Here is a 23,728-nt window from a genome sequence, read left to right on the forward strand (position 1 = left end):
CAGCATTCAAGCTGTTGTCTAAGAAAACTGACCTAAGACCCAAAGTCCACTGGTGTCAAATGTGTTACAAGACAGCAGACTCTAAACTCGCCAATTTATTCTGGTTTCCTCAGTGGCCTGTTGGCATTAAATGGAGGAGGGGTAATCCTTGCTTGCTGTGGTTGTCTTCAATAATGAGCTGAGGCAGCATGGAGGGTAAAGGAAGAGGCTAAGCCTACAATGGCTGTCTCAGGTATTTGGAAAGGCTCAGTGCTGAACAGACCAAAAGGATGATGGTGGCTGAACCTGAGGGAAAGTATGTTCTATGAATTCTCTTCATAGCTTTCAGAATGTCATGGCACGCTGGCTAGTATTTTGAACTTGATGTTCATTTCAAAATAAAAGTATCCCCATCATAAGTTATATACCTTGTTTTGCCCTCATTTACAAAGCATATCTAGTAAAACATAACTGAAAAAAAAGCTAAACATAGATCTCAATAAATACATGATCTATACTTACAGGAGCACCCTGTGGCCCAAGTCTTCCCCTCTCTCCTGGCATTCCTCTTGGTCCCTATACATAAGATGGGAAGAAAAAATGTCTCCTGAGGCATCTATATGAGTTCTAGGCTGGTTTTAGTTCACTGTCTTATCCAAAATAGACATAATATAAATAAAATATAAGAGACCTATGAAAAAATATAATTACCATAAAAGGCAATGTTGAAAGGAGTGAATTTGGATAGGAACATCTGCTTATCTAAGGAGATCCAAACCCTGATGCAAATAGATTTCACATAACCTGAATTTAAGAAGCTAGATAGATAAGAGTCATTTTTTAAATTTTTTTCTGTTTTTTTTTCTTTATTAGATATTTTCATAATTTACAATTCAAATGTTATCCCCTTTCCTAGTTTCCCCTCTGAAAATCCCCTATCCCTTCCCCTCTCCCCAATCCACCCATTCTCATTCCAGGTCCTGGCATTCCCCTATACTGGAGCATAGAACGTTCACAGGACCCAGGGCCTCTCCTCCCATTGATGACCGACTAGGCCATCCTCTGCTACATATACAGCTAGAGCCACAAGTTCCACCATGTGTTTTCTTTGACTGGTGGTTTAGTTCCAAGGAGCTCTGGGGTTACTGGCTAGTTCATATTGATGTTCCTCCTATAGGGCTTCAAACCCCTTCAGTTCCTTGGGTCCTTTCTCTAGCTCCTTCATTGGGGACCTTGTGTTCATCCAATGGATGATTTGAGCAGCAACTTCTGTATATTTGCCAGGCACTGACAAAGCTCCTCAGGAGACAACTAATCAGGCTCCTGTCAGCAGGCTCTTGTTGCAACTGCCATAGTGTCTGGATTTGGTGGTTGTTTATGGGATGGATCCCCAAGTGGGGCAGTCTCTGGATGATCGTTCCTTCAGTCTCTGCTCTAAACTTTGTCTCTGTAACTCCTTCCATGAGTATTTTGGTCCCCCTTTTAAGAAGTATTCTGAGCTTCTGGGCTAATATCCACTTATCAGTGAGTGCATATCATGTGTGTTCTTTTGTTATGTTCATAGCAGCCTTATTTATAATAGCCAGAAGCTGGAAAGAACCCAGATGTCCCTCAACAGAGGAATAGATACAGAAAATGTGGTACATTTACCAATGGAGTACTACTCAACTATTAAAAATAATGAATTTATAAAATTCCTAGGCAAATGGATGGATCTGGAGGATATCATCCTGAGTGAGGTAACCCAATCACAAAAGAACTCACATGATATTCACTCACTGATAAGTGGATATTAGCCCAGAAACTTAGACTACCCAAGATACAATTTGCAAAACACGAGAAAATCAAGAAGGAAGACCAAAGTGTGGATACTTCATTCCTTCTTAGAATAGGGAACAAAATACCCATGGAAGGAGTAACAGAGAAAAAGTTTGTAACTGAGACCAAAGGGTGGACCATCCAGAGACTGCCCCACCCAGGGATCAATCCCATAACCAGCCAGCAAACATAGACACTATTGCATATGCCAGCAAGATTTTGATAAAAGGACCCTGATATAGCTGTTTCTTGTGAGGCTATGCCAGTGCCTGGCAACAATATGAACTAACCAGTACCCCCCAGAACTGTGTCTCTAGTTGCATATATAGCAGAGGATGGCCTAGTCGGCCATCAATGGGAAGAGAGTCCCTTGGTCTTGCGAAGGTCATATGCCCCAGTACAGGGGAATACCAAGGCCAGGAAGCAGGAGTGGGTGGGTTGGGGAGAAGGGCAGGAGGGCGGGGCATAGGGGACTTTCAGGATAGCATTTGAAATGTAAATGAAGAAAATATCTAATAAAAAAGAAAATGTGGTATTTGCACAATGGAGTACTATGCAGCTATCAAAAACAATGGATTAATGAAATTCTTAGACAAATGGATGGATCTGGAGGATATCATCCTAAGTGAGGTAACCCAATCACAAAATAACACACATGATAAGAGTCACTCTTGATTGCTGCATGGAAAGTAAGAGCATCCAACAGCCAAGAAGACCAGTGACATCAGGAAGGGCAAAAATTCACATCGAACATCCAACTTGCTTTGGTTGCTTTTCTCTCAGGTACTTTTCAGAGTGATTTACTAGTTAACATATGTCTTTTTATTTGATAATTTTCTTATTGAAACCCGCAAAATAAAGAAACAAATAATGTGATGCTTACCAGAGGGCCCATAGCACCCATTGGACCAGTGGGGCCAGCTTCACCCTAAAGCAGAGGTGAGGATACATCACAGGGTGAGAAATTTAAATATCATTACCAAACTGCTGGTCTAAACATGCATGATTTTGAAGGCACAGTTTCAAAAAGGACATTTGAAAAATGTGCTTTCAAGGGAAGACTTCAGAGTTTATTTTACTATCTTTTCTTAAGAATTAAATGAAACTTTAATTGTCAAAGAAAGAAAGAAAATCTAAACTAGGGATTTTAAAAAGATTGAACTTGTAATCACTAGTCAGTGGGAACTTACATGTCTAATATATCCCAAATAAAATTTTGTAATGTTAAAAGTAACTAAATTATTTTCTTAGGAATTTGACAAATAAAATTAAAAACATTTTTCCATGTGTATATCTCATAATTATGTTCTCCTCTTAAGAATTCCTGATACATCTGCGCTATCTTCTCTAACTATATAAACAAATCATTTGGGGGAAGAAAGAAGGGCTAGAGGTCTTTGCATAGAATAAAGCAACCAGGAAACTTTTTATTTACTTGGATGTTCATTTATTTAAGTCCATCTCCTCTCCATATTATTCCTTATTTAAAAGGTGTCCACAGCAACTGAATTGGTACTGTAAGTTAAGTTTGGTGTTAGACAAACCTTAGCACCAGGTGCTCCAATTTCACCTTTGGGGCCTTCAAGACCTTTGTGTCCCTGAAAAGGACAATATAAATTCATAAATATTTTTAGCTTTCATCAGTTTAAAAAGCATAAAGGAAGAAAGAACAAAAAGCACATTTACATAAAGTGCCTCATGCAAACAAGTCTCACAAGTAAAATCTTGCTTACTATATTTCTAAAATTTTACAAATAGTATCAGCTTAAAGTATCAGTCATCAAAAATGTAATGACTTCCTAGAAATTTAATCTATATTATAAAAAATTATAGTGACCTTAGGCAGATTATAGATTTATATAAAGTTTTTAAATGCATGTTACTTGCTAGATAATACAGCAATACACATTCTTCTTGGAATTTCAACTACTCAAAAAGTGACTACACCATTTTTTATAATTGATTTGCCTTGGTTTTAGATATTTAATTTGAGAGAAGATAAAGAGATAATACCTATATCCAATACAGATACATATATAGCAGATGACTGATGATAGATTATACTTATGAACAGTACATTTAATAGTTACCTATCTGTTATCTTAAGTTTAGAAAACTTCTTTGTTATACTTTTTAACCTAGTATCACCATTTTTATTATGTCACTCATTGCACTATACAATGTTTGTCTCTTTTACTAAGTGCATCCATTTATTACCTGGGGTTGTAAGCCAGAGAATCTTTTCACTCACCATATCATTTCATTTAACACAGTATAGCTTTATAGAACCATATGAAATTCAGAGGAAACTTAGGGTAGCATTATGATTTTAGTAATGCAGAAGAACGTCGCAATGGCAAGCACTGAAGGACAATTGGCACTCGGAATTACAAAGGGTTTGACTGAATTATCCCCATGCCCCACTCAATAAAAAACAGAAAATAAGGCAACTTACTCTGTGACCTTTCAAGCCAGGGAGACCAGGAGCACCAGGGAAGCCTCGAGCACCCTGAGAGAAAGGTACATAGGCACATTGTGGTCAAATAAAACAAAATGACTTAGAAAATGGACACATCATTTACAGCAACATAATAAAGGAAAGAACTGGATTTTGTCTATAAAAATGTTACTAGGGTGATGAAAACTAGAAAGACAAACACACTGTTGGAAGTGAGCACGTGACACACAAAGATAAGTGTATGGAGGGGTCTCCTTTCCATTGAGTTTCATCTGTGATAGAAGAGTAAAGGTCCTTATATGTAGTAAGCCAAGGATTTTGATTATTTTTATTGTTGTCTGAACATTAGCAATAGAATGAGTAGTATAATATAATCCTAACTTTTAAATAGTAAGTGTTCAAGACAAGCTTTGTAGAAGTGATGGCTGCTTAAAGGTAAATGAGGGGCTAAAATATCCACCAAAATAGTCAGGAAATGTGAGGGTGGCTTTGTGTTTAACTCATTCATTTCTATTTCTGCTTAACTCGGTTTCTTCTACTCAAGCCCATTAAAACACAGAATAGAGTTACAGCCATAAAGGAAACCTAGTTGTATAACTACTTTTAAACAATATTTAAGGATTTTCATATATTTTTCTTTAATGTTAAGGCCCCAGAAACTAAAACACACACATCTTCTCTGCCTGCATGAATTTAGTTTTGCATTGAATTCTCATTACTACTGCCACTGGAAGGGTCTATACCCAGATAGTACACATTGCTACTAACAAACCACTGTTAAATTTCAACTATAATTTTAAATCATCAGTAAGATCCCTAACACATAGCCTTATGCTATAAATAATCATTAGCTTGGCAACTGACTGGAGGAAAGTTTTAATGCCTCAGAAACTCATCACTTCCGCCCATCTTTTCAGAGGAACTTCTCTTGTCTCAGCATTTCCACATATGGCAGAATGGTCATTCCATTCCACACGTTATAGTCTTTATTCACTATTTACCAAATGAATGAATAAGCAACATATCAGAGCAATATTTTCTGTGACTTCTTGAAGGGTAAATATTTCTTTAGTGTTTTGAAACTAGGGCATTTAAGGGTATACTAATCGTCTCTCAGAAGAGATGAGATGCCACTAATTCTTCTGTTGACACAAGCTTCCATAGAAAATCTTTCACATCAAGAAGTCCCTTAAAGATTTTTTTATTTGTTTTTGTGTTTTGGTTTTTTCTTTTTAACTCGTACCTTCCCTCTTGCTGATGTATATTTCCCTTCACCCTGAGCAAGCAACTCAGTGTACACTCATCCAAGTCTATGTGAGAATAACTGAGATGATTATTTCAAGATAATAGTTAACTTCAGCTTTTATGGTGTGGGGGGAATTCCCATGTGATTACATACTTTAGTATAAGAAGGAAATGAACTAGATGTACTAATACTCATAAAGACTCATTCTCATTCTGCTGACCCAGGGCTGTCATCACAGCACACATGCATGCTGTTTCAGTGAGTGTGCATCTGTGCTGTGCTGGCAGAGTACTTTCCTCCCCATGGACATACACACTCTGAGTCCATGAAGAGTGCAGAAGGTCACCGAAGTTTCCAGCCTGAATTGGTCGAAAAGGACATCTCTGTCCTAGTAGCTAAACCTCATGCCTTTGTCTGCATTTATACCCAGGCTGATAGGGGAGCAAAGGAAAGAAAGCAGGAAGAGGAGGGTTTGTCTTCATAATTGAAACTAAATAATCCTTAGAGCCCTATAAATCCCAGTAAGAGATCAACATTCCTCTGTTTAAAACAAAATCCCAGCAATGAACCTCATCACTTTCCAGAAAGTAAACAGAGGGTCATGGAGTACTGGGTGGTTATAATAAGCATAGAAACATTAGGAAATTATAGGAACTAAAATGAAGAGGAGCTGAATTAAGCTGGGGGCTGTTGGGTAAGAGAAACTACACATGTTGGCAAAATAGAGGATTATTCTTGTTTCCTTTGTCTCTTATTTTCTCCATTCTAATCTAGCACACACTAAAAGAAACCAAACAAAGCAATATGAGAGTCAGACAGGCAGGTTTGAGGAATGTTCAGTGTTCTAGATCTTGAATTCTGGTGGAATCAGTTCACAGATATGTGTTTCTTGGGTGAATTGAGGAGGAATAAAACAGCTGTTAGACATCCTGGCAATAAGTGCATCTCTTCCTAAGATTTTAGGGCCCAGGATATTAATAAAGGATTTCAGGACACATTAGAACTTGGGGAGCAGCCAAAGGAGCATCCTGTCCACAGTTTAGTCCCCAGTTGATTAAAAACACACACAAGGCAACAAACTCAAGTTATTATTTCAAACAGATGAGTTGCTATACAATAAACATATTTAGAGCTCAACAAAACTCAGGTCACATTGATGTAAATAGGTCACATTGATGGCTTCTTAAAATACTTCATAAATGTGGAAATTTTGAGTTTTGGGTGTACTCATGTGTATTATAGTCATGATACAATTGTTTTGGCACTAAGGTTTTCATCTGGGGCCAATGCAATTCTGAGAACTGGAATTCATTGTAATGCTGGCAAAATGTCCCTCCACAGTTTGCATTTTGACATAACAGGATATCACTTGTGTGCCTGCATTTACCCAATGTCTAATGCATGTGTGTACAATGGGCTGGAAGTTTCACTTTCTTTAACCTTTATGGCAACATACTGATAACCATTACTTACTGGTGATCCTGAGAATCCCACTTCACCTGTATTCCCATTTCTTCCAGGTTCACCCTTAATGTGAAAGAGGGGGTGAGAGGTATAGAGAGATTAAATACTATTCTCTGAGATTACATGACAAATTACAGATGATATATCTATAGCAAGTTTTTGTGTTATGCTGCAAACTGTAAAGACAAAACCCGGGCTCTATCTCTGGTAACATTTAATCCTAGTGTTTTAAGTTATCAATGATAAGAGATGGGTGCAAAATAACCTGTTCTGATCTAACACTTTCAGAACATCAGAATTTACATGCAAAGGGCTGGGGCACAGCTCAAGGTAGAGACCCTGTCTATCATGAAAAATCCCCCAAGTTTGATTCCAGCACAGTAAAAAAGTAAAATAAAATAAGCATGTGTTCCATGTTTAAAGTAAGTCATCTTTTCAGCCTTCTAAAAGACAAAATGTTGTAGTTTTTTTTGTTTGTTTTCAAAGATAAATATCAATAAAAATCTTGGAGGACATCATAGAGATAGTATTTAATAATTTAGCACTCTCATAATAATGAGATCTTTCTAATTTTGGAAAACCTTAACCTGTGTTCTACATTTTAAAGTGGATTTAATAAGAGCTGGAGGAATGAGGAAATGAAATAGGAATCAGAACAGAATACTCTCCTGACCCTTGTAGCTCCCTGTTAGCCTCTTTCAGACTCCAAAGCAATGTGCTATAGAAACTTACATCTTCTCCGGGCTTCCCAGGTGGGCCCTCTGGTCCACGAGAACCAATTGGACCCTAAGAAATTAGAAAAAAAAAAAAAAAAAAGAAAGAAAGAAAATGCTGAGAAGAATATCTACTTCCTCCTTCCAATACTATTCAAACACTAGAAAGACAATGAAAAAATATCAAGTACCATTACTAATGTTCTGAATTTTATCTGTGTGTCTCAGATCTGGTGCACAAGAACAGAACCACTGAACTGCTCAAATCTAGTATCAATACTATCTACAACATTCATACTCTGAGTTAAAATCCACAGAACATAAGTACCATCCACAGCACAGGGCTTCCAGGATTATCATTTCTTGTTAAGTTACTAAAGCCTAGGAGAACAAATAATCTCACAATACATCATCAAGGTAGACTCATGTGCCATGGGCTGACATACTTATTCCGTATTTACCATTGGTCCAGGCTCGCCAGGCTCACCAGGAGGTCCTGCGGGTCCCACACCACCCTAAAATTGAGAACAAATGATAAATGAAGCAAAGGAAAGCAACATACCAATTTCTGTACTTTTGACAAGGTACAATATTGATATTTGTCTCTGACACTTCCCAGATACATAATTTTAATAAATTATTGACACTGAATATAATGTAATTTCATTATGAAAAATTAGACTAAGATTAAGACTTAGTTCATTGGTCTGTTTAGATAAATTTGTGTTAAAATAGACTAGTGCTACCACAGAATGGGTGCTCAGACAACAGTACTTACCATCAGAAAAGTCCATACAGATGATCATGACAATGTGATTACCTTGATTGAGGTAAAGATTTTTTTCTTTTGAAATATTATTAGCTAATACCCATTAAATCATTACACAAAGTAAAATAGTTCTACATCATAGTTTTACTGACATTTGGTAGGTGTGGAAAGGAACTACATAGTATTAGAATATTCTTCAAGCAAGATTCCACAGAATAACCACCTTGATTTTAATTTACAAGAATACTAATTTCAAGTGAACTTTTATTATCTTATTGTAAAGCCAGAGGCTTAGAAAAAAAATCAATTATGGGAACTTTATAGGACATGAAATAATGCTCTGTTATTTTAGAACCAAAGACACATAACATAACTCCTAGTGTTAGAGGTGAGTCATATAAAGAAATTAGATGATGAATATGCAGGACAAGTAAGAAACTGTGAGAGCTAGAGGACATCTCAGTGGATTAAGCATTTTCTCTGCAGGCATGGGCAGGATTAGACTGTGGGCCTCTACCACCCATGTAAAATCTGAGCAGATATAGTGGCCATTCTGTAATCCCAGTGCTTGGTAAACAGAAATGGGAACAAGGCACCTCTGGAGCAAACCACTCATCTGACTGCCTCAAGAAACAAATAACATACATGACTTCAGTCTCTGGTCTACACACACACACACACACACACAGAGAGAGAGAGAGAGAGAGAGAGAGAGAGAGAGAGAGAGAGAGAGAGAGAGAGAGAGAGAGGGAGAGAGAGAGAGAGAGAGAGAGAGAGAGAGAGAAACACACACACATTACTTTAAAAAATAAACTATGAAAAAAGAAAGCTGCATGTCCTTCTTTATCGGTAAGGATTAATTGGTAGATGCCTTTCCAGGTGAGAATTCTAAAGTTTAATGTTCTGTCTAAAGTAGTCATGAAACATGAGGCTTATTTGTGACCTTTATTTATGTTATACCATATAAATTAATTATAAAAACACTTACTTGCTGTCCTTGTAAACCCTGAGGTCCTCTTGGGCCAACAGGACCCTTAAAAACAAGTGGGAAAAAGTTATATCATATTTATGTCACATTATATTTATTCTTTTTAGATTTGTTTATTTTATTTTAGGTGTATGAGTGTTTTGCTTTTATGTTTGCCTGTGCACCACATGTGTGTCTATTGGCCTTGGATGCCATATGAGAATATTGTGCCCTTTGGAACTGGACTTATGGATAGTTGTAAGCCACCACAACAGTACTGAGAATCAAACCTGGGATTTCTGAGACATCAGGTACTCTTACCAGCTGAGCCATCTCCTCATCTCCTTAACTTACATTTTTAAAACGGTGAATGTGTTTAGAACTTGGACTGTGATGACGGACTAGAGGGCCATAATGACACGCCCAAACTTGCTCTTCTGGGAGATTAAATTTGAGTGACAGTTGTGATAATTTCATTGTGAATCCTCTGCGTCATAGGAGAGATGACCACGCCTATGCACACCCAGTTTCTTTAGGACAAGGGCCTGCACATGTGCAAATGTGTGGTTCTAACAAAGTAAACCATCTGAAAAAGGGAAAAATCTTGGCAGGCACATAGTTATTGAAGAGAGCCAGTTTGATGCTTCAGCTCCACGGTGGCCTAACTTAAATAACAATCTAAGTTAACAGTTTATGAAACCAACAGTCTTTGTTAGGTTATTTCCAATGTCAGTTTAAAATTATCTGGGTACTGGGTTCTCTGAAACATTTTTTTTCTTTCACAACATATGTTAAAAGTATAAACAGTCTTCCTTATCTACACATTAAATGATGCTGCGAAGCACAAGAAACCTGGAGGAGAGAAATGCAGACTTCAGGAAATTTTAATTCTGTATGAGGACAACAAAACATAATGCCAAAGCTTATAAAGCAAAATCAGTTTAACTAAAATCAAGTTCAATCAAGTAAAAGCTTCTAAGTTATTCATTAGGCATGCTAGCTACTGAGGGAAAAAAGACCTTTAAAGTATGGAGGTAGAATGTCTGCTTGGAAAGAGAAAGGTTAATAGAAAAGGGCATACAAGGAAAATTCAAGAACGAACATTATTAAATTCTGTACATGCAAAAAAAAATGCCATTGTAGGGGTTTTCAGTTCCATAGGAGGAACAACAGTATGAACCAACCAGTACCCCCCAGAGCTCCCAGGGACTAAACCACCAACTAAAGAGTGCATATGGAGGAACCGACTCATGGCTACAGCTGCATATGTAGCAGAGGATGGCCTTGTTTTTTTTTTTTTAAATATTTTTATTAGGTATTTTCCTCATTTACATTTCCAATAAAAAGTCCCCCATATCCCCCCACTCCCCTACCCACCCACTCCCACTTCTTGGCCCTGGCATTCCCCTGTACTGGGGCATATAAAGTTTGCACGACCAATGGGTCTCTCTTTCCAGTGATGGCTGACTAGGCCATCTTTTGATAAATATGCAGCTAGAGACAAGAGCTCTGGGGTACTGGTTAGTTCATATTGTTGTTCCACCTATAGCGTTGTAGACCCCTTTAGCACCTTGGGTACTTTCTCTAGCTCCTCCATTGTGGGCCCTGTGATCCATCCAATAGCTGACTGTGAGCGTCCACTTCTGTGTTTGCTAGGCCCAGGCATAGTCTCACAAGAGACAGCTATATCAGGGTCCTTTCAGCAAAATCTTGCTAGTGTATGCAATGGTGTCAGCGTTTGAAGGCTAATTATGGGATGGATCCCTGGATATGGCAGTCTCTAGATGGTCCATTCTTTTGTCTCAGCTCCAAACTTTGTCTCTGTAACTCCTTCCATGGGAGGATGGCCTTGTTAAACATCAATGGGAGGAGAGGCCTATGGTCCTGTGAAAGGCTCAATGATCCAGTGTAAGGGAACGCCAGGACAGGGAAGCAGGAGTGGGTGGGTTTGTGATCAGGGGGAGGGGGTATGTGATAGGGGTTTTTGGAGGGGAAACGAGGAAAGGGGACAACATTTGAAATGTAAATAAAGAAAATATCTAATAAAAATTTTTAAATATTTTAAATGCCATTTCTATGTACAATTAAAATATGCTAATAAAACCTTAATTTTAAGTAAAAAAAAACTTAAAATAAATAACATTTTGATAAGATGCAGGAATGAATATATATGTAGTTTCAACTTTAAATATATAAATTTGGTATTTCAGAAAATTATCACGAGCCAACCAGTCAATAGTGCCACTGATAGTTTAGAAAATACACAAATCATGTTTGAGGTGTCCTAAAGCTGGCCCTAAGGATGAAAAAGGGAGTGAGAATCTACAAGGTGTAACTTCACTTCTTATTGTTTGAGATTTCATTAACATGGAGCAATTTTGAATTATGATCAAAAGGCATGGGAGAGTTGACTTGAAGAGTGTTAATTTTTTCTCACAGTTTAGAATTCTTCAAATAGCCAACTTTAAAGTAACCTGAGGAGATGGAAAATTCAAGAGACCAGAGACAAAAGAGGACTAGCCAGAAAGCAGAGTTGTTGGAGTAAAGTAGCCAAAGCCTGTTAGGCCATTAGAACTCATACAAATGGAAATCTATTTGAAAGTTCTTCCAAGTGAGTGTTTCTCATCAGCACAATAAAAGATAATAAATACACTTTTAGATTATGAAGGAACAGTCTTTGTGTGATGGTGGTAGTTATGTCCTGTACTTCCTCAAGTAGTAAATGAAATATGTAGACAGAGTTTACTGATGTTCACAAATGTTTAGCATGGGTATGAATGGATCGCAACTAGCCTTTTAACTTGCACACAGCAGGACTTGCTAAGTAAATTAAAGGTATTAATAAGTGTGTTTTAAAATATTTTAATTTTCTTAGTATTTATAACGTTTGTGTGTGTGTGTGTCTGCTTGTATGCTTGTGTATATGTATATGTGTGTATGTGTATATGTGTGTGAGCTTGTATATATGTATATGTGAGTGTGCATGTTCCTTTCTGTGTCTTAGTGTGTGCATATGTGTGAGTATGTGTTTGTGTTTGTATTCATATGTGCATATATGCGTCTGTCTGCATGTATACAATTGCACGTTTGGGTATGTGTACATGTGCTTGTAAGTGTGTGTGTGTTTCTGTGTGTATGTGTGTGTGTGTGTGTGCCATGTTGCACATGTGGAAGTCAGAGGTTTTTATACTCTTCTATCATATGTTTCTTGGTGGTTGATCTCAAATTAACAGTCTTGGCAGCACTCGCTGAGCCACCTCATTGGCCTTTAACTAGCTAACTTAAGCTTCTTTCAACAAATACTTTATCCATAACTTTCATGCTTACCACAGAGCCAGGCATGAGTCCTACTTGACTTCCAAGTCCAGATTTTTCATCCAGCCCAGCCATCTGAGCTGAAAAAGGCTATAAAATAAAGTGTTGACAATGTTTCCACTGTAAAAGATGTGCATCAACATACTTTTAATAGTGAGAATAGTACACACTCTGCCATGTTCAAACAAGACTCTTCTAACAACTATTTTAAACATTTGAATTTAGCACATAAAAAAAATTAGCCGTTTTTCACTGTGTGCGGTTTTGATGGACCATTCTCTCCCAGAGCAGTTTCTAAGTATACTGGTTCAGAAAAGAACTGCTGCAATAGGGTATATGCCTGGGACCAAACAAAAGCAACGGCTGTCTGACAAGAACGCAGTCGACAGCTATGGATTCTGGGATCTTCATTTGGCTTCCTCCCATCCCTGGGACATGCTAATAACAGAACAAAGCTTAAAGAATGCATTTTAAATATTTATCCTAAAGATGCCAGATTCCATTTTAAGTAAATGGTGTTCTTTATTCACTCATGGAAAATAACCTAAAAAACGATTTAATGTAAGTTGACAAAATTTTCATAATCATTTCAATCAATTTCTGCTTGTTCCAAAAATTGGAAACAGTTTTAAATATTCTCTATGACCTTTAAGATACTCTGGCAATTAAACTGGCCAAAATTGTTCAACTATATTTCAGCAGCTTTATTAATTTCCAGATTATAGTGGGGAAATATCTGTATTGTTCAAAAAATAAGCAGACCATTCTTCAATTAGAAGCAAATGCATGAACAGTTGTAAAATACTAATAATCTTCAGACTCCATAAGTTGACCTGTACTATGTGATATACTAAGTAGCATATGCCTCCACCAAGAGTTCAATTGCGTAGACAGAACAAAGCATTTTATTTGATTAAAGTAGGATATAAACATTTAAGGAATATTTGTAATCCTGTTGTGGTTTGGCTGTGGCTCCACCAACATACCCCCCCAAAAAAGGTCTGTGTTAAAATCTTGCCCCCCCCCACTTTCTCAACTATGTTCATAGCAACTTTATTCAAAATAACCCCGAACCAGAAACAACTTAATTTTCCCTCAACTGGAGAATGGATAAAGAAAATGTGGTACATCTACACAATGGAATACTACTCAGCTATTAAAAATAAAGACATCATGAATTGTGTAGGCAAATTGGTGGAACTTGAGAATATCATTCTGAGAGAGGTATCCCAGACACAAATGGACATGTATGGTATGTACTGACTTATGAGTAGATATTAGCCATAAAATACAGGTTACCCACACTCCACTCCACAGACCCAAAGAAGCTAAACAGGAAAGAAGTCACAAGTGAGGAAGCTTAACTGTCACTTAGAAGGGGTAATAAAATAATCATAGGAAGAAGATGGAGGAAGGAGACTGGGTGAGGGAGAGGATGGGAAGGGGAATAGGGGTGGTTTCAGGATCAGGTGTGGGGAAGGACAGGAAAGAAGGCCAGATGACCAGAAGAATGAATGAAAATCTGAAACTCATAGGGGTAGGGGAGCATCTCAAAAATAAATAAATATAAAAAAAATAAAATCTTAGTTCCCAGTGTAATGTTTACAAGTAGACTGTTGGGAAGTAACTTGTCTATGGAATTGCCTGATCAATGACTCCATCCACTGATGAGAGATTTAGAAACACAAATGAGGTCTAGCTGAATAAAATTAGTCACTGGGGGCATGTTCTTGAGACCTATGTCTTTTCCAAAACCTTTTCCTTTATTTGTCTTCTCTCCTGGCCAGGGAGAAGGGGAGTATTTAATCTCCCCACATTAGTCCATAATGCTCTGCCCCAGCAGAGACTTAGAAACAATGGAGCAAGCAACCATGGATGGAAACTTCTCACACTGTGAACTAAAACAAATCCTTTATTGTTTAAACTGTTTCTTGTCAGCATTTGTCATGATGACAAAAAGGTCTGCCCCAAGAGTCTGTACAACTTCCTGCTCTTTCCATCATCATAGACATGCATCCTCTCCCAGAGGATTGATTTTGTCAGTGTTTTTGTAGTCTGGGAAACAGCAGGACAGAAATGTATGTTCTTTAGTTCATTGTGTGGACAGTGCCTTGGTCAACCAGAAAAAAACAAACAAACAAAAAAACAAAAAAACCCAAATGTCAGAGACCATCCCATGAGAAAGTGAGCCCTTCACAATCTCCCTAACAGGCCAAATGGCCTTGTGCTAGGAGCTGGTTATCACCCCCTTCCCCCCTATTCCCTTCCTGGAACCTGAGGCTGTAAAAGCTGAATTATAGTCCCCTCTTCCCTATCTCTTCCTGAACTCCCATGACATCCAAGGACATGAGTTACGCCTGAGCCTGGCCTGACACCCAAGGCTGTCAAGGAGGATCTATGTTCCAGAGATAAGATGCAGAGTGCCCTCTGCCTGGCGCCTGACTTCGGCCCCCATGTCAGCAGATGCCCACTTCTTTGTTCTTTGTAAAATTCCCCCTCGACCCCTCCCCTATTCCCCATGATGTATGCTTTAAAAGGAAGGCACCTCAGCATAATAAACGAGACCTTGATAGGTACCATCTTCTTGGTCTCCTGTTTCTCTTTCTCTTCCTCCCATTTCCTTCCAGGTTTGCGTTCCCCCTTGCACCCACAAATAACTGAATCCCGTGGGATGGGATACCCAAAGGTTTGGAATAAAAGCAAATAGTTTGATACAAGCCTTCAGAAAATAACACTTTGTGTTTTTCCAACAATCTATCATGGATTTATCAGTTTCACTGTTGTTCATAGGAGGTCCACATTTACTATACAGGTTTTGGAGTAAGCCATCAACCTCTGAACTGATACAGTCTAATAACATAAGAATGAATTAATGACTTTCATGTAACCTAGTTGTTACACTAACCAGAACACACAACTCACCCTGCTCATGCCATCAGGTCCTGGGTGAGAGGGGTGCCCAGGAGGCCCTGGAGCACCTGGCTGACCAGGCACACCTGGCTCTCCATCAATTCCCTGAGGACCACGAGGACCCTAGAAAAGAAAACCAGCTGTCATTAGAACCATCTTAAAATGTGTCCGTAGAAAGCTAAAAGCAGTTTTAGATAGCAGTCATGATAATTACAAACAGACAATCTAAACACTGTCAGTGTCAACACAGTCCAGCACTTCTGCTATGGAAATGTAGTCTTGGTAAGAATTGTACTTGATGTATGAAATCTTAGAATAATCAGAAAATCACTTCACTTTAGCAGCATTTAGAATGAGCTTTGTTTGGTGAGATTTTGATGCTTATGTGAATTTTAAAAACAGGTTCTAAATTCACTCGTCTGTCTTGTTACAACATGTTATAGTTAACTAGAAAGAGCCTGCTTAACCCGAGTCCACCCTATCTTATCCAAAAGTATAAAAGACCTCAGTAGAGTTTTTTGGTCTATTTCATCTTCCAAAGTACACAAGACTTGCAGAATATCTGGTGCATGGTTGTTCTCCAACATTGTGGATAACATTTGCCCATTTCACTCTTCTATACTTTAAGTCTGGCACATTTTATTTTCCTTCTCACCCAAGTGGTCAACCAGACCAACGAGAATTCAGAGGCAAGGCACTGTGATCCAGCAGAGTCTAGTTCTCAGAGGAGTGATCACTAAGCCATGCTGCCAAGCCCCGCCCTCCTCCTAACCCACATTCTGAGGACAGCTTGGGAAATAGCCAAGTCCTCAAGTCTGAAAAAGCTACATCTCCCAGCTTCATCATTCACATCAGACATGTGAATGTGTGCATGCATGTGTGTGTGTGTGTGTGTCTGTGTGTTAATCTTAAAAGTCTTAATAAGTTCCGATAAGAAAGAGAAGAACACATTAGTCACCAGATAATTTCACTTTTATCACTAAACATGGAGTTTAAGTAAAGTGGTATGCTGCTGTTAAAAAATAACGGAAGCTTCTAATTCTTAGTCAAGAGGGTAGCTCTTCTTGGCCCACAGTTAGGACCAATAATGCAGCAATATTAACAAGCTGAAGCAGCTGGTTAACCATACTTTGCTATATTCAAGAATCCATGTCTTTCAGTATTGGGCCAAAAAAAAAAAAAAAAAGCCATTTATGCCTTTGTATTTAGGTAGAAAAGTCAGTCTAGAAAATTCAAAACTTCTTGAAAAATATTTCTACATTTAAAAAATCAACCTCCTTCTTGCCCCTAAACTACTGGCAATTCGCTAAGCTCTTTCTTTAGGCATGAGCAAGCTGATTCCAGCTTTTGAGTCAGGCTCCTGGATCACACAGTGTGTAGACACCTTTTACCTCTACACCAGAACACTGGAGAAGTACTTGAGCTTATTCATGGTTCTCACTGCCCCCCAATTAAACTATTAAATGATAACTGTTATTATATACAAAAAAGGTAACAAAAATAAAATGTTGGGGCTGGTGAGATGGCTCAGTGGGTAAGAGCACCCAACTGCTCTTCCGAAGGTCCAGAGTTCAAATCCCAGCAACCACATGGTGGCTCACAACCATCTGTAACGAAATCTGACGCCCTCTTCTGGTGTGTCTGAAGACAGCTACAGTGTACTTACATATAATAAATAAAATAAATCTTAAAAAAATAAAATAAAATAAAATGTTAACTCCAAAAACAGTTCCAAAAAACAGAAAAAAAATATTTATTTTTTTATGTGAACCAAAAGAGATCTGGTTAGTTTAACTCTCTAAACTGCTAATGTATTCGTTGGTTAAGATGGATCAGATACCAAGCTGGGTCTGATTTGGACTCTTCTCTAGTCTCCTGGAATCGCCTTTAAATATCCATTGTGTTTTGGTCTAGCACAATTTGAGATTTAAATTAATAAACATTTATGAAATTTTTCTAAAACAAAATGAAATTTAATGAGAATAAGAAAAACATTATGTAGACATTTTGCTGATGAAAATAAAAATAAACTATAATTGGGGATACATTAAAATACATTTCATATTTCCAATTAAAGTTAGTCATATAAATTTTGTGTTGGGGAAGGAAATGTTCTGTGTATCATCATTTTTCTTCCATCCCCCAGAATACTCTCAGGCAGCACTCTGCATAAAAGTACTTGTGGATGGCCACTAGGTGGCAAACTTTAAACGTTCACATGAAGAAAAGCTGCACACTCCACAAGAACTTTGTACCTCCTGCGGGTTAGCAGTTTGATTGCACAAAGTCCTGCACACGTAACCACTCACATGGGTACATTATGGAATGTTACAGCTGCAATAATTGGTGCATGTTTCACTGCACAGGTGACTCCTTAGGTGTCACATGCAATTTGTACTTAACATATGATTGAATGTTCATCTCCAGATAAATGACGAGTTTGTCAACATGAAGTAACCTGGATAATAATGTACTCTAGACTAAAAACCTTTGAGTGTGAAGCAATTTGAATAATACACTCTAAACCAGGGACTTTTGATGACAGAATCATGGTGGTCACTGGCTTCATGAGTTTCTATCTAATTACTACTACTCAATCCAGTACAATTTTGCCTAGATTTGGCAGCATCAATTCATTTTTATTTGCAACAATTAGAAGAGAAATGAGGGTTGCTACTGGCATCTGGTAGGTAGAACTGACAACAATCCCACAACATATAAGGAGTTATCTGGTTCAAGGCTTTTATAGTGTTAAAGTTGAGAAACCACATTACATGATGTAAATGATTTGTATTGTTTGATAGTACTAGAAACTGGAATTATTTTTATACCACTCCTTATTGTGACAGTAAAGACCTCAATCCAGCAAATATATCCAAGGAGGATTGTGTTATGAATCAAAATCTTCTACCTATCAGTATTCTGTGATATGCTTGTAGCTAGAAATTAGTGATGGTATTTATACCAAGATAATCAGCAAAAACTACAAATCACATATATTACCACTGCTCAGACTATCAGAGGAATGTATTCATACAAGAAGGGGGGTAGGAATGATTGTAGAAGCCAGAGGGATGAAGGACACCAGTAGAACAGAGTCTACAGAATCAACTAAACAGGGCTCACAAGGGTTCAAAGAATCTAAAGATTTTATTTGTCTTATAAATATGATGAGTGCACTGTAGTTATCTTCAGATACACCGGAAGAAGGAATCAGATTCCATTACAGATAGTTGTGAGCCAACATGTAGTTGCTGGGATTTGAACTCAGGATCTCTGGAAGAGCAGTCAGTGCTCTTAATCCCTGAACCATCTCTCTAGCCCAGGCTCAAAGAATCTAAAAGCAGCAACCACAAGGCCTTAATGAGGCATCTGCATACATGCTGTGGTTGTTTAACTGGGGTTTTTCTGTTGTTATTGGACTCCTAACAGTGAGAGTGAGAGCATCTGACTCTTTTACCTGATTGTGGGGAAAAATCTTCTACCAGGTTGCATTATACAGCCATGGTCTGAGGGGTTATGCCTAGTCTTATTGCATTTGTTACTCTGTGTTCAGTTGATATCACTGGGAAGCCTGCTCTTTTCTCAAAGAAACAGAGAAGTATATTTGGGGAGAGTTGGAAAGAGGAGGAGGAGGAGGAGGAGGAGGAGGAGGAGGAGGAGGAGGAGGAGGAGGAGGAGGAGAGGAGGAAGAGGAAGAGGAAGAGAAAAAAGAGAAGGAAGAGGAAGAGAAGGAGAAGAAGAAGAAGAAGAAGAAGAAGAAGAAGAAGAAGAGGAAGAGGAAGAGGAAGAGGAAGAGGAAGAGGAAGAGGAAGAGGAAGAGGAAGAAGAAGAAGAAGAAGAAGAAGAAGAAGAAGAAGAAGAAGAAGAAGAAGAAGAAAGAAGTCACCTGCAGTAGTAGTTGCTCTATACTCTTTTAAATAGCTGCTTTTATTTTTATACCCAAACACAGAATTATAGCTGATCAACATTCTCTCCCGTGGGACTAAGAGAGGAAACAACTACCTCGCTATGAAAGAAAAAAAGGGACAGGGGATAGGGATTAAACTCATAGTTTTCTAGCCAGAAACTCTGAATCTGCAATCATTATTTTCATAGCAACTTCCATGTGTCATTGGGCAGTGTCATCAAATATCTAGATCTAGATAGATAAGTAGATAGATGATAGATAGATAGATAGATAGATAGATAGATAGATAGATAGATAGATAGATAGACAGATAGACAGACAGATAGATAGAGGTGTGTGTGTGTGTGTGTGTGTGTGTGTAGTACAAGTACATTGGTAAAATATGTTTTCTGTGTAACCACCCTGACTCCACCCAATTGAATTCACCTTCTGCCTATCATTTTCATTCTCTAGTGACACCTGAAGAGCTAAAAGCTTTTAAACTATTAATTCTGTGAAGTAGTTCAGTGGGACAGCAATGGAGAATGCACAGCAGAATGAGAGAATGTAGTTTCTTCCCACCACAAATGGTTCCAACTTGCTTGGGGGAACTGTCATTCACCTACAGGCCTATGAATTCCATCCCTGATGACAGCTCCATTGTAAAAGTGTTCTGTTTTTGGTGAAATGTTTAGATGCCTTTTAAGGACACTAGAAGTAAATAAATTTTCTGTGTAAATTTTACTCATTAATTAATGTCTTTTTCCTCTATCCAGTTGTGTATTTCACTGCTAACTAAAAGTCATAGAGTTCGGGTGTTTTACCTTGGCTACACATTCTTCTCATTATTTACCAATGAATGATAACATGCGATCTCACCACAATTCACTAACCCTGTTTCTTAAGTTAAATTGATTTTAATTTGACTTTATAAAGGATAAGTGATTTCAGTTATACTATCTCTCTAGTAAACAGTGGGCAATAATTTTCATGCAGTAATTTGCTCTGAATTTGGACAGCTAAAAGATCATTTCACGAACATAGATTTTGTAGAATTTATTGTTAACAGTGCCTCAAAGGTAGAAAGTGCAAATCAGCTCATTTCATGTACACTTACAGGTCTTCCTTTAGGGCCTCGGTCCCCTCTTGGTCCTTGTGATCCTGGGGGGCCCTAGAGCATAAGAGCATAAATGAGGATTATGAACATAAACATTTACGAATGATATTTTAAGGATTCAATTGATATAAGAACATTGACACAGAAACATCACATTTCAATTTAGAGCACTGGAAGACTGGACAGCAAAGTCTGTGTGTATGATTACTTTACCCACAAAAGGGCAGAGTGAATTAAGAGTGAAGTTTGAAGATCTGTAAAGAATTAGATGACACATAAAGAAAGATGCTGTGTAAGTAAGCATATTAGGGTAAAAACTAATTGTGTCTTTTTAAGCACCATTTTTACTTCTCCTAGTGTGAATCATTGGCCATTAAGATCTAGGCACAAAAACAAAACAAAAAACAAAAAAACAAACAAACAAACAACAACAACAAATAAAAATGAGTTCAGGTGTGGAGACTTGCATAAAAGTGTGGATCCTAAATTATCAATTGTCTGGTAAAATATGTGCATTCAAACAGGTTCACAATGTTCTGGGTCAGTCATCACTGGTCTGCCTGCTGCTGTCAGTTTTATGTCACTTCATGTATTCACTAGTTGACTTAATATATTATTTTTACTGCATACCTACACACATATAATCTACTTATAATGAATCAAATTATAATTGCCACAATTTCTGTTCTACTTACAAATATTTTATTTCAAAATTATTATTTGTTTCAACAAACAGTACTGTTGCTTTTGTTTTATTTGATTTTGAATTAAGTTGTTTTACAGACCAGCCCTGAAACTCCTTGGCTCTAAGAATCCTCTTGTCTCAGCCTCCTGAAAAGTAGGAACTATGTGTCTTGATTCCATACCCTGCTCAATAACACTGTGCAAAAGCAGAGGCTTACAATGGACTAAAATAAGTCTGTTAGAGCTATGTTAGTATTCGATCTCAAAAGATCTGGTGGGTTTTGAGATTTAAATGTTATGTATGTGAGCACACACTATTCATTAGTTACCTTAAAGCACTGTTGATATCCCAAGTTCAAGATAATTAGTCTTCAAGCAAAGCCAGAAATCTCTCATGCTAGTATATAACTTCTCAAATTCTATTGCAATGTATTACTTAAGTAAATAAATCTCTCTTAATCAGTCAGCATACAAATACACTCTTTAAATATGTTGTTATTTAAAGAACACAGTCAATAAAATATTAGCAATGTAAACATAGCTTGCTTTTCCTTTTCACCAGCAGAAAAACTAATGCATAAGGAAAAATAAAGTTTATCAACTTCAGAATGAAACTGGCCCTTGTGTACCATGCATTGCTTCAAAATACAAAGTCTAAATTTGAAAATGGTTTGAAGTAAAATATCTTGGGAGGCCAAGCACTTTTCTGTGGCCTGCTGTTTCCACATGTATACCTTGTCAACAAAGATGCTCAAGAAATTCTGCTCAAAGATTCACAAGAAATACTGGAGAAAAATACTTACTGCAGGTCCTGGACGACCGCGTATACCTGTTACCTAAACACGGAAGAAGGACATTTGTAAATGCAAAGTTTTACACAAAGATTTAGAAAACTCAGTAGTCTGAATAATAATAATAATAATAATAATAATAATAATAATAATAATAATAATAATAATAATTAATAATAAGCACAGCTAAGTCTTTAAGAATGTAGATGTTCTTAACCAGTTGTACTCCCCCTGCCTTAGGAGTTAAAGTGTCACCTAGTTTGAGCTCTAACATAGGAATGTAGTATTTGCAATGGAGACTGATACACCCACAATGAAGACAAGGGCACTAAGCCTAAAGTTTCACCTTCAGGACAACTGTGTGACTTTGAACTGATTGCATATTCTCTGTGTACTAATCTTCTTCAAGTGACAATTTATATGAAGACTCAAATGCAAATGGTGTGTATGAAATAACCTCATAGAATTATATGGCTTAATAAATGTCAAATATTTGGAATCTAAGATATATCAAACATGAAAGGGGGAACTATAGGAAGTATTTACTTTTCAAGAAAATTGTGAAAAAAAATGGAATTTAAAGGTAAAGTAAAAATGTGTATAATACCAAACAATTAACTGTGTACTCTTTTCCTGCACTTTTGATGAAAACTGCCATAAGATCTGTGAGTTGAAATGATAGCCATTCCATAATACCATGGTGAACCTTCTGCTTAAGTACAAGGATAAATACAGCCTAAGGATTTTGTATTAGTGGGAAATTTCAATGAGGATTGGGTATAGCACACTTCTAAAATTGTGGAACATTAAACCAAGAACACTAATATGAACTGACAGTATATCTATACATATGATACATTAAATATTTTAAAATCATGATTTTGTACTGTCAGTCATATGACTATAAAATTTAATGTAGAATATTGTATCAAATAATATTGTATTTTATCTTATTCGTGTTATATTAAATTTTTTCATTATAAAATTACTTTCTTTTTGAGAGAAAGCAATAATATACAACTCTTATAGTCATGTTTGTAATATAAATATATATATACATATATATATAATGTAACATACAAATATACAATACTTACAACAGGCACTAATCCTGGTTCTCCTTTTTGTCCCTAGGAAGATTGTTTAAAAGAAAAGATGCCAATTAGAAAATATAAAGTATTTAGAGAAATAACATGGCACATTAGCCTATGGAAATCACTTGACATTTCTAAGAAATGTTAACCTTGGAAACAAAAAGTTAATCTTCAATCATCAAGGCATTCTGCCAGACATTATTTGTGGATAAAATTTCTACTCATCTAAAGGACATAAAAACAAATCTAGCATATTAAATGAGCAAAGATTTGTTTTGCTTCAATTTTCATTACATCAATAGCAACGAATTGATTACAATTCAAAAAAGTCAGGGGAAGATATAAAGACAGAACATAGCTGAAACATCTCCCTAAAGATTCAAATCACAAAAAGAAACCCAGAGGAGAGTACTTGAGTTTCACACACATCCTAGGTGACAGGGTTTTCAGGAATATTGTATACCACTCTTGCCACCTGTTTCCCTTTCATGGAATTCATAGCAAATGCCAAGAG

The 23,728-nt window shown here is 37.2% G+C and overlaps 1 protein-coding gene across 1 annotated transcript in view; it reads right to left on the minus strand.

The window, feature by feature from the left end:
• The window catches only part of Col5a2 (collagen, type V, alpha 2), a 128,952-nt gene that overhangs the window by 39,916 nt on the left and 65,308 nt on the right, over window positions 1-23,728 (minus strand). Inside the window, exons 4-16 of the mRNA NM_007737.2 lie at window positions 23,218-23,250; window positions 22,133-22,165; window positions 20,646-20,699; window positions 15,652-15,762; window positions 12,742-12,819; window positions 9,436-9,480; window positions 8,140-8,193; window positions 7,698-7,751; window positions 6,975-7,028; window positions 4,253-4,306; window positions 3,342-3,395; window positions 2,681-2,725; window positions 502-555 (exon numbers count right to left, since the gene is read on the minus strand). Of these exons, the coding sequence (NP_031763.2) occupies window positions 502-555; window positions 2,681-2,725; window positions 3,342-3,395; window positions 4,253-4,306; window positions 6,975-7,028; window positions 7,698-7,751; window positions 8,140-8,193; window positions 9,436-9,480; window positions 12,742-12,819; window positions 15,652-15,762; window positions 20,646-20,699; window positions 22,133-22,165; window positions 23,218-23,250 (723 nt within the window). The remainder of the gene's footprint in view (window positions 1-501; window positions 556-2,680; window positions 2,726-3,341; window positions 3,396-4,252; window positions 4,307-6,974; window positions 7,029-7,697; window positions 7,752-8,139; window positions 8,194-9,435; window positions 9,481-12,741; window positions 12,820-15,651; window positions 15,763-20,645; window positions 20,700-22,132; window positions 22,166-23,217; window positions 23,251-23,728) is intronic.

This window comes from Mus musculus, chromosome 1 (assembly GCF_000001635.26).
Source record: "Mus musculus strain C57BL/6J chromosome 1, GRCm38.p6 C57BL/6J".
Taxonomy (NCBI): domain Eukaryota; kingdom Metazoa; phylum Chordata; class Mammalia; order Rodentia; family Muridae; genus Mus; species Mus musculus.